Below are 12,267 nucleotides of genomic sequence, written 5' to 3'. Positions count from 1 at the left end.
TAAACTACCATCTTATGTCAGTACAGATTTTAGGCTCTTTTTGTGTTAAGGGCAGGGGAATGAGAAGCAGTTGGGATCAAGAGGTGACAGACAACGCAGATATCTGGGCACCAGCAGGGGTCCGAGAAGGTTGGGAACTTCTTTGTCTTCAGTCAGGTTATAATGCTACCATGAATCTTTAACAAAACGGTTTTTTGCATACTTCTCCTTCAATATCAGAGTTAATTTTTAAAACTACATGATTGCTGTTTTTGCATATTATCTTAGTGCTCTAAAATTATCCTAGCCTACATGCAGGTAAAGGTCCCTTAAACAAAACTTGAATTAGTTATGTTAGTTCTTTTGCTGTTTCACTGTTACAAAATGATTGGTGAAAAAAAAGTTGATAAGGATAAATATAAGTTCTACTTTTAAAGAAATAATTGTTAAAGAACTAGCTAGGATGTCTGCATGTAGTATAATAGTGGTTTCCAGCATGGAATCTAGAGTCAGACAAATCCAGGTGCAAATCCTGGACCTGTCACTTATGACCTTGAACAAACTACTTAACCTCAATAAGCCCAATTTTTCTTATCTGTAAAATAGGAGTAATAATTGTGCCCATTTTATAGAATTGTTATGAGATATAAGTGGGATTATACATATGAAGTAATTGGCACAGGGCTTAACACAGAGTGGGTGGTTAATGTCCGTCATTATTTTCATGATTAGTTTTATTAATCATGCAAACATCCGGGAGTTTAGTTAACCATGTGATCATTAAGAAACTCCACTGTGAGAGTGTGAACAGTTGAATTCACACTTAGGCTATACTAATGGAAGAGTCAGGAACAGTTCCCCTATTTCCTGGAGTGGTCAAGAGGCTTCTGAACTCATTCCAGAGGGATATTGATTGAGAAATTAACATATAAGGTAGATGTGGATAATAATAGGGAAGGATAAACAAATCACATCATATGAGAAAATTGAAAAAATTGGAAAGATCTAATCTGAGAAGATAAAGTTGGCCCAAAAAGATAAGCTTGAGGAAGACAGGACAGCTGTTCTTAAAATCTGAAGGATTGTTGTGTGGAAGAGTTGAGACACCCATTCTGTTTTGCTTTAAAGAGTGGGATAAGAGAAAGAGGAGTAGTTCTAAACCATTTTTGAGTCATGGACTCTTTGAGATCTGATAAAGACTATGGACATTTTCTTTCCCCAAAGTAACATATGAACATAAATAAAATTTTTCATTTTGAGGGGTTCACGGACTTCATAAAGTTGAGACTACAGGTTTTAAGGGTCATTAGACTAAAAATTACAGAAGAACTTTCAGTATTTAAAGAATACAGCTTGGAATGAAATGCCTCTGGTTGTACTGAGTTCCCCATCTTTGAGAATGTTTCAGCAGATGCTGGAGTCCTGTCTCACTGGGTGTGTGAGAGGAGATCCTACATTAAGTGGAAGGTCAGACAAGATAACCCATAAGGTCCCTTCCAACCCAGATTCTATGATTCCTATTTTTCTTCTTTTTCCAAATCTCATTTATCTTTAGGTGCTCTCAGAATATATATTTACAAAGGATTTTCTGGTTCTAGCAATAAATATGGACTTTGAGGGGAAAATCAACAGGATTCTTCCGATTGAAGCTATGGTGATATAATGACCAATAGGTTCAGATAAATTAAGGAAATACTTAGGAGCTCAAAAACAATTAAAAAGGATTTCTAGAATGAGTAATTTGAAGTGATATCAAAACATATCTTGAAATTATTTCTGAACTCTAATGGTTATTTAAGATGTTGTGCCCCAATCACATGACCTTTCTCATTAATAAAGCTAGTTTATTAGGTGCCAGGCACTATTCTAGGTGCTTTATATGTTTTAACACTTTTAGTTCTGACATTTCGTGGAGTCCTGACATCAGGATCACTGGTAGAATCTTCTATTATCATCTCACCTTACAGAGGGGAAACTGAGGTACAGAGGGTTTAACTCTCCCAAGAGTATGTAGTACATGCAGAGGATTTGAAACCAACCATCCTGGTTCCTGAGCTCTTAACCCAAACAGGTCCTGGCCAGGCCTTTCACCACACAATGTCTTGGTTGGAATGTGTATGAAGTAGACTTTTTAGAGGAACACTAGGCCTGGAGTTTATTAGCACATGTGATGCATTTCACATTGGTATTTATGTGACTTCTAGGTGCTGCATGCCATGGGGACCTCACAGAGAAGCTCAAACTCCTGTACAAAATGCACGTCTTGCCTGGTGAGTGAGCTACATGGAGCAGTACATGTGTCTGTAACCATGACCTGGCTTGAAGTCTCTTTTTTAGGTGTAACCTGATCGTCCTCTTTTTGATATACACCATCATTCATGAGTCACTAAGAACTAACTGAACAATGACAATTTCCATAAGTTCTTGAATCAGCATGCACTTGATTGTATGGTCATTTACCTGTGTGAAGAGTGAGTTGTGGTAACAGAAAAGAGCAGGCAGGCATCTGCAAGAGAAAGAATAAATAGCACTTGGTAACACCTGGGATACAAGGATTGTGAGAGAGAAAAGGAGTGTAGGAACATTGACAGGAACAAGTGGGGAAAATGGTGAGGTTTTTTCAATTTTAAACAAGGTTGGTACCAGCTGGGATCTATCTAGCAAATACTTTTAAAAATGAGATGAGATTGGCACGAACAATAGAGGTAGGATAAAACTAGATTTGGGAATTCTCTTTATAGCGTACAGTTTCCTAAAATTTTGTTAATATAGCATTATTCCATACAACTTGGAAAATTCTCCATAACACAGAAAATATGAAGGAACACTTTGGTGTGGGGTTGTTAAAAGGGAAGGTGGAGTTAGATGGAGTTAGTGACCTCCTCCACTAAGGTTTAGAGACAGTAGGCACTCAAGGCCCCATCCCACCTTTGTAACTTTAGCTTTTCATCCCCACTTATGTCATTTTATTTAATAATTAAGCATACTTTCACTGGATCATGGCCCTACCAATATGAGAATTATGTTTCCTCCCCTCCCTAGAGCCATCCTCTGATCAAGATGAACCAGATTCTGCTTTTGAAGCAACTCAGTACTTCTTTGAAGATATTACCCCAGAATGTACACATGGTAAGTGACTTTTCTCACCAAAGATACTATATTTGTTTTCTACCGAGCCCTCCATTATTGGAAAAAGACTTGCCTCCAAAGCTAGTCAATCAAAGAAGTATGTAAATATGGTTGCCTTAATTGGTTACTTTCCTTTCCAGTTTTTGAGATTAGGCAACTATTGGGCAGTAGGTACCTCAGCCCACTGAAGGAAACATGTACATTGTTTCCCAGTAGGTTAGGAAACTTGTGTCCTATAGAGCTGTATACTTTGCTGCCCTCTTTCTGCCAGGATCAGCCTCATTAATAATATCCTGTTAGGCAGCCATCCAGAATTGGAACTAGCATTTCTGTCAGAAAGCATTCTCTTATATCTGTGTTTGCTCTATAGCAGAAGTTGGCAAACTATAGCCCGTGGGCCAAATCCAGCCCACCACCTATTTTTTACAGCCTGTGAACTAAGAATGGTTTTTTACATTTTTAAATGGTTTTTAAAAATCAAAAGTAAAATATTTTTGCCACATGAAAAGTATATGAAATAGAAACTTCAGTGCCTATAAATAGTTTTGTTGGAAGACAGCCAAGCTCATTTATATATGTATTGCTTATGGCTGTTTTCGTGTTGCAGAATTGAGTGGCTAAAACAGAGACAGTATGACCTACAAAGGTTAAAATATTCATTGTCTGGTCCTTTACAAAAGACATATGCTGACTCCTGCTCTCTGTGGATGATAGGTCTACAAAGATGTGATTCAACTCATATATGTCTCCAAATTTATATATTAATTCATATACTGTTTTGTCTTACATTAATCTAGCATTGTCTTTTGGCTTGCTACTGCAGTAAGTTACCTTCTAATTCATCATTAGGTCAACTTTATCAACTCACCTAAGTCCAAAAGTAAATGTAGGTTTCTCCTGGGTTCTTTTGCCTCTTAAGTTTTGCCATCCCCAAATAAGCACAACAGAGACCTGCACCAAGAGACCTTACTTTTAGACTGTAAGCACCAAAGTGATTTCTGTAGAGAGAGTGAGCCAGGCTCAGTCTTATGACTGGCAATACAAGTCGAGGGTAGGAGCTTTGGACAGAACACTAGCTATATATAGTGTTGTCTAGGTGAGTGCAGGCAGGTTCCTATGTGAGCCTCAGTTTCCTTGTGTGGAGAATGGAGATGATAACTATCATATTGGGTGTAATTAGGACCTAATAAGAGAATGTAATAAGACATTTTGCATAGTGTCTTAGTGCATCCTACATATTCTTAATATTATATATTGGAAGTAATGGCAAAAACCACAATTACTTTTCACCAACCTAATATCATTAGCAGTCACATTCTGGCCACAAAATGTTCTCCACACATTTCTTAGTAGACATACATCTCAGAAAGGGATTCTCTTGTTTTAGAAATGCTTCAGAAATGGTCACATGCCAATAGCATGTAATATCATTGAAATATGCTTTTTGAAGGTTTTCCAATGCCAAAGATGCTATTGCTTTGCATGGAAATGTTTCAGGTACGGGTAAAATAAGTAAGCCAAAACTGTCTTAGAATCTTACCATATAAAGATAACTAATAATTCACCTTGAAATATTTCAGTTTTTTATTCAAATTGTACACATACACACCACAGATATATGTATATAGAACTGGGATCAAACTACCTATACAGTTTTGTATCCTGCTTTTTTTACTTGAAATCCAGTGAGAATATTACTTTGTCATTAAAATTTCTTTGAAAATGTGGTTTTTAAATGGCTATATAGTATCCATTGCATGGACTTACCATACATTAAATATTTTTTAAAAATCCACTTGTTGCCTACATCATTTTCAACATTAAGAGGGGAGGAATTTCCCAACAACACATAGTACACTTTCCTCACTGTGTCTTAAAAGCTGCTGAGATTAATTTGACACGTAATACAGTAAAGGCCACATCTCTGTCTGACCAGCCAGCTTTGGGTGGTTGAAGAAGTGCTGGAATGCACCCTAACAGCCAACAAACTGCATGGGAAACTGAGGGCATTGTACACCTCTCTATTTTGAAGTCCCTATGTGCCCTGTAATGTCTCGTTTTAAGAAGACAAAACAGTTATAAGTGGGTTCCTTAAAAGTCATATTTTTGAAGTACCAAATTATAAATCTGAAGTAGTTTTATAGCATGTAACATTTTAGCAAAAAAAAATTTTTTCTCTCTTCTACGAACATAGATTTTAATTTCCTTGAAAGAGTGAGTTCTGGATCTTTTGCAGGGTCTGGCAAAAAAAATCTGTCTCATATATGCAAAGTTAAATGATAATGTAGAAAAGACAGGAGAGAAATCAACATTCATTGGGGCAAGCACTACCATTTTTTAAGTACTAAAGGCTATGTGGCATTATCCCATTAATTTTTTTTTTTTTTGAGATGGAGTTTTGCTCTAGTTGCCCAGGCTGGAGTGCAATGGCACCATCTCAGCCCACTGCAACCTCTGCCTCCTGGGTTTAAGCAATTCTCCTGCCTCAGTCTCCCGAGTAGCTGGGATTACAGGCATGTGCCACCACATCTGGCTAATTTTTCTATTTTTAGTAGAAACAGGGTTTCACCATGTTGACCAGGATGGTCTTGAACCCCTGACCTCAGGTGATCTGCCCACCTCGGCCTTCCAAAGTGCTGGGATTACAGGCATGAGCCACGGTGCTTGACCCTCCATTAATTTTTTATTGTACACTGAACCCCAGCTGTGAGAAAGAATTCTGCGGAGGTCCTTTACCTGGAGATAGTGTTGTCAGATAAAATTATGGGACATGTAGTAAAATTTGAATCTCAGATACAAAATAATTTTCTTAGTATAAGTATGTCCCCTCTAATGTCAGGGTTATACTTATCCCCCCAAAAAATTGTTGTTTATCTGAAATTGAAATTTAACTGAATGTTTTGTTTTGTTTTGAGGAGTTTTTTTGTTTGTTTGTTTGCTAAATCAGGCAACCCTACTTAGAGAGTCTTCTATTTTCCACTACAAATGCTAATTCCATGGTCATATTATATAACATTCTACTTTTTTCTTCTGAATCATTTCTTGGTAGTTGTTGGATTGGATAGCAGAAGCAAACAGGGTGCAGATGATGGCTTTGTTACGGTGAGCCTAAAGCCAGACAAAGGTAAGGATATTCTCTTCTATATGTTTACCTTCTTGCTGGTTGTACACTTGTTTTTTGACCTGTAAGCACTTATTTCTTGACATTTGGGTTGTAGGGAAGAGAGCAAATTCCCAAGAAAATCGTAATTATTTGAGACTGTGGACTCCAGAAAATAAATCTAAGTCAAAGAATGCAAAGGATTTACCCAAACTAAATCAGGTAAGTGCTTAAAGTTCAAATCATTCACTTCAAACCTGGACACTCTTTTTTCTATGACTGAAAAGTCATCGATAAATGTAGACTCAATACCCCTCAAAAATAATAACTTTGGGGCCTTTACTTAGTATCCATTTGGACCTATTTTGTGCATGTATTTATGCATCAAAAATATGCTCCATTGTGAAAAAACGACTTCCTCAGAGGAAATGTGAACTACAACATATTCCATTTTGAGAGTAAATGCATCTTATTGCAATCATTAAAAATACCCTCAGATACTCGAAAGACAAACACATTGCTGTTTTCAGATCACCGTGCTTAGCTATAAAGGTGTCTGCACATTTTCCTTAAAAACCTGGTGAAATGAGGAAGAAAAAAACAATATAAATAATTATAGGCTGAAAATGCTAAGTTTTGTAATTGAAGAAGAGAAGTCATCTGGGTGGAGACTGAAAGCACTAAAGCATTACTTCTGTCCAGGGAGATGGGGCATGTGTCGTGGGAGGAGGGATTGGAGCTAACCTTGGAAAAATTGAGGTGCAGGCTAAAGTGTGTAGACGTGAAAAGAGATGAGTCTCGGATTTCCTTAAGATGTTTCAAAAAGGGAAAAGAGAACAAGAAAAAAGTTACTGAGCCAAATGTATGACATAGTCCTTCTTGACTCGAGGTGAGCTGTACATGGATGTTTACTTTTTCATTCCAACTTTCATAGATGTTGGGAAATTTTCAAATTTAAAAAATGGGAAAATAAGCTGGGTGTGGTGGCTCACACCTGTAATTCCAGCACTTTGGGAGGCCAAGGCAGGAGGATCACTTAGCCCAGGAGTACAAGACCAGCCTGGGTAAAATGGCGAAACCCCATCTCTACAAAAAACGCAAAGATTAGCAGAGCATAGTGGTGTGTGCCTGGGGGGCTGAGGTGGGAGGTTCATGTGAGCCCAGGATGTTGAGGCTGCAGTGAACCGTGATTGCACCACTGCACTCCAGCCTGGGCGACAAAGAGAGACCCTGTCTCAAAAAGAAATAAAAATTAAAAATAGAAACATCAATAGGAGACTTTAAACATGTCCATCCAGCCTAGGCGGAGGACTTTCCAGGGATCTTTAGGCGTTCTCATTTAAATGGCTTTACAGTCCACTTCAGTGCTGCCTTTCTGCTCCCCCAAGATTTCACATTGTGTTTTTCCAAATCACTTTTCAGGGGCAGTTCATTGAACTGTGTAAGACAATGTATAACATGTTCAGCGAAGACCCCAATGAGCAGGAGCTGTACCATGCCACGGCAGCAGTGACCAGCCTCCTGCTGGAGATTGGGGAGGTCGGCAAGTTGTTCGTGGCCCAGCCTGCAAAGGAGGGCGGGAGCGGAGGCAGTGGGCCGTCCTGCCACCAGGGCATCCCAGGCGTGCTCTTCCCCAAGAAAGGGCCAGGCCAGCCTTACGTGGTGGAGTCTGTTGAGCCCCTGCCGGCCAGCCTGGCCCCCGACAGCGAGGAACACTCCCTTGGAGGACAAATGGAGGACATCAAGCTGGAGGACTCCTCGCCCCGGGACAACGGGGCCTGCTCCTCCATGCTGATCTCTGACGACGATACCAAGGACGACAGCTCCATGTCCTCGTACTCGGTGCTGAGTGCCGGCTCCCACGAGGAGGACAAGCTGCACTGCGAGGACATCGGAGAGGACACGGTCCTGGTGCGGAGCGGCCAGGGCACGGCGGCACTGCCCCGGAGCACCAGCCTGGACCGGGACTGGGCCATCACCTTCGAGCAGTTCCTGGCCTCCCTCTTAACTGAGCCTGCCCTGGTCAAGTACTTTGACAAGCCCGTGTGCATGATGGCCAGGATTACCAGTGCAAAAAACATCCGGATGATGGGCAAGCCCCTCACCTCGGCCAGTGACTATGAAATCTCGGCCATGTCCGGCTGACACGGGCGCCTTCCCGGGGGAGTGGGAGGAGAGGGAGGGGAGGGGAGGGATTTTTTATGTTCTTCTGTGTTGAGTTTTTTCTTTCTTTCTTTTAAATTAAATATTTATTAGTACCTGGCTTGAAGCCTAGTGTTTTCATAATGTAATTCAATGAAAACTGTTGGAGAAATATTTAAACACCTCAATGTAGGTACATTATTACACTCTTGTTGCGGGGAGGGGATTTACCAGAATACAGTTTATTTCGTGAATTCTAAAAAACAAAAAGATGAATCTGTCAGTGATATGTGTGTATTATAACTTATTAATCTTGCTGTTGAGCTGTATACATGGTTTAAAAAATAGTACTGTTTAATGCTAAGTAAGGCAGCAGTCATTTGTGTATTCAGGCTTTTTAAATAAAATTAGAGCTGTAAGGAAAATGAAAAGCCACAAATGCAAGACTGTTCTTAAATGGAAGGCATTGTCAGCGAGGGTAAATCCTATACCACTTTAGGAAGTATTAAAAATATTTTTAAGATTTGAAATATATTTCATAAAAGTCCTCTATTCAAAATCATATTCCACAGATGTTCCCCTTCAAAGGGAAAACATTTGGGGTTCTAAACAGTTATGAAAGTAAGTGATTTTTACATGATTCCAGAATAACACTTGTATTGACCAATTTAGACAGATACCAGACCAATTTTGCATTTAAGAAATTGTTCTGATTATTTACGTCAACTCATTAGAATTCAGTGAAAAGTAACAGTCTTTTGTCACAGAGAATCTGAAAGTAGCAGCAAAGACAGAGGGCTCATGACAGGTTTTTGCTTTTGCTTTGCTTTTGTTTTTGAAAGAGTAAAAGTACTGACGCTTCTGATACTGGATGTTTAGCTTCTTACTGCAAAAAAAAGCATAAGTAAAACAGTCAACTTTACCGTTTCCGTATTCTCCATAGATTGAAGAAATTTATACCACATATCGCATATGACCATCTTTCCATCAAATCAATGTAGAGATAATGTAAACTGAAAAAAAATCTGCAAGATAATGTAACTGAATGTTTTAAAAACAGAACTTGTCACTTTATATAAAAGAATAGTATGCTCTATTTCCTGAATGGATGTGGAAATGAAAACTAGCGCACCTGCACTTTGAATTCTTGCTTCTTTTTTATTACTGTTATGATTTTGCTTTTTACAGATGTTGGACGATTTTTTCTTCTGATTGTTGAATTCATAATCATGGTCTCATTTCCTTTGCTTCTTTGGAATATTTCTTTCAACACATTCCTTTATTTTATTATACATTGTGTCCTTTTTTTAGCTATTGCTGCTGTTGTTTTTTATTCTATTTACAGGATGATTTTTAAACTGTCAAATGAAGTAGTGTTAACCTCAAATAGGCTAAATGTGAACAAATAAAATACATCAAATACTCAGATACAGCTTTTTATCTTTGTGCTTGAGTTCCTGCCTAAGGCAATAACATTATTCTTTTGACAACTTTTGCAGGGGAAATTATATCAGGCAACCATTTTGATTAAGTAAATAAATTTTATAGGCAAACATAGAGAGAGAAATACAATTTGTAGTATATCAATGACTATATTTAAAATAAGGAATATAATTGTTATCAGTTATCTAACTTAAAATGCTTATCCATAATGATCAGTGATATTCAGCTTTTTAAAATATGCTTGTTGGTTGCATGTCTGTCTTCAAAACCACAATGAGATACCATCTCACACCAGTCATTAAAAAGTCAAAAAAGAACAGATGTTGACGAGGTTGTAAAGTAAACAGCACAAATATACCGTTGGTGGGAGTGTACCTTAGTTCAACCATTGTAAAAAGCAATGTGGCAATTTCTGAAAGAGCTAAAAACAACTACTATTCAACCCAGCAATGCCATTACTGGGAATATACCCAGAGGAATATAAATCATTCTGCTGTAAAGACACATGCATGTGAATGTTCATTACAGCAGTGTTCACAATAGCAAAGACATGGAATCAATCTAAATGCCCACAATGGCAAATTGAATAAAGAAAATGTGGTACATATACACCACGGAATACTATGCAGCTATAAAAAACAAGATCATGTATTTTATGGGAACATGGATGGAGCTGGAGGCCATTATCCTTAGCAAACTAATGCAGGAGCAGAAAACCAAATACTGCATGTTCTCACTTGTAAGTGGGAGCTAAGCGATGAGAGCACATGGACCCAGAGAAGGGAACAACATACACTGGGGCCTCCTTGAGGGTGATGGGTGGGTGGAGGGAGAGGAACAGAAAGAAATAACTATTGGTTAATAGGCTTCGTACCTGGGTGACAAAATAATCTGTACAACAAACCCCCATGACACTAGTTTACCTATATAACAAACCTTCATATGTACCCCTGAACCTAAAATAAAAGTTAACAAAAAAAAGTACTCATTCCATGTAAGTAATGACGGTGAAAATGCGTCTGTTTAATCCTTATTAGCATGCTATAATGCCATTTGGTTTAATCAAGTAGCTAGTCATTTATTGGACTCTAAGATTATTACACGTGACTCCATGTGTTTTTATCTTTGATGTCTTAAATATGCCTCAAGAAATAACTGCAAAATCTAATACTCTCACCCACCTGTACTTCGCCAGAATCAAAGATAGCATTGAGCAGGAAATAAGAGTGTTTTGTTTAAATGTGTAGCCCTGGATATAGAAGAGGAGCCAGCATTTTCCATTGTCATTAAGAAAGTGACAGTAAATGAGTAGCAAGTCCCTCTGAACGCCTGTCTCTATTAATATGCTGAGAATTCTGTTGCAATCTTGTCCTTATTCGTTCAAGCACATCATAGTGCTTTTCATCACAGCAGCAATATACTGCATAATGGCAGGTTTTAGTCTGTGTTGACTTCTAAAGGATGCACAGGGAGGAGCCTGAACCCTTGAGCTGAAATTTCCAGCTTCGTCTATGAGACAAATAGGCTCGTCATCTCATTCGCTACATCAGAAGAACATCCTGGGGGAATTATTTTGCCCTCAGCTTCCAGAAGACAGGTGATACATTTCTAGTTGTTCATGGTTGTGTTGTGTACTTTTCGTGTCTCCATGGATTATTCTCTTTGATTGCAACTTGTGATTTACCATCTTCTCTGTTTTTTGGGGGGTGTTTGTTTGTTTTGCAGGGGTTTTTTGTTTTGTTTTGTTTTGTTTTGTTATTTGTTTTTGCTTTTGAGACAGAGTTTTGCTTTTGTCACCCAGGCTGGAGTGTGATGGCACAGTCTCAGCTCACTGCAACTTCTGTCTCCAGGTTCAAGCAATTCTCCTGCCTCAGCCTCTGAGTAGCTGGGATTACAGGTGCCCGCCACCATGCCCAGCTAATTTTGTATTTTTAGTAGAGATGGGGTTTCACCATGTTGGCCGGGCTGCACTCGAACTCCGGACCTTAAGTGATCCACCCACCTCGGCCTCTCAAAGTGCTGGGATTACAGACATGAGCCACCATGCCCAGCCATTATCATCTTCTCTGGCCACTTTACCCCCATCTCTGTCAGTCCTTCCTATGCTAATATAATAATGACACCAGTGCAGAGGAAGGGCTCAGTGTCTATATCTCGGTGAGGTTCCTGCTCCACAGCACTGGGTCCTGGCCTCAGTGGAGCTTTCACATAAGAACAAGCAAAAGAGAAAGCTACTGCTACAGAAAAGGAACAAAGCAAACCATGCAGAGTGTGGATGTGGGGAAGGGATGATGCCAGAGAAACCACAGATCTAAGGATATCAGGATATCACTGCTTAAGCACCACTTTGAAGCTGATTCTAGGGAGAAGCAGGATAAGCTATGTGGTAGAACCACAAAGAGAGCCACGGCCAATAAGGAGGCTCATGTCCCAACAGCATCCTCACCCCCACCAAGGTGACGCAGGCCGAGCAC

The 12,267-nt window shown here is 39.2% G+C and overlaps 1 protein-coding gene across 1 annotated transcript in view; it reads left to right on the top strand.

Moving 5' to 3' along the window:
- TBC1D9 (TBC1 domain family member 9) overlaps positions 1–9,778 on the top strand; it is a 136,232-nt gene extending 126,454 nt beyond the window's left edge. The window contains exons 17-21 of the mRNA XM_001139147.7: positions 2,184–2,249; positions 3,022–3,108; positions 6,158–6,232; positions 6,327–6,430; positions 7,631–9,778. Coding sequence (XP_001139147.3) covers positions 2,184–2,249; positions 3,022–3,108; positions 6,158–6,232; positions 6,327–6,430; positions 7,631–8,353 — 1,055 coding nt within the window. The 3' untranslated portion in view covers positions 8,354–9,778. The remainder of the gene's footprint in view (positions 1–2,183; positions 2,250–3,021; positions 3,109–6,157; positions 6,233–6,326; positions 6,431–7,630) is intronic.
- Positions 9,779–12,267: the final 2,489 nt, after the last annotated feature.

Source organism: Pan troglodytes, chromosome 3, assembly GCF_028858775.2.
Source record: "Pan troglodytes isolate AG18354 chromosome 3, NHGRI_mPanTro3-v2.0_pri, whole genome shotgun sequence".
NCBI lineage: Eukaryota > Metazoa > Chordata > Mammalia > Primates > Hominidae > Pan > Pan troglodytes.
This window is presented reverse-complemented; position numbering and strand designations above follow the sequence as displayed.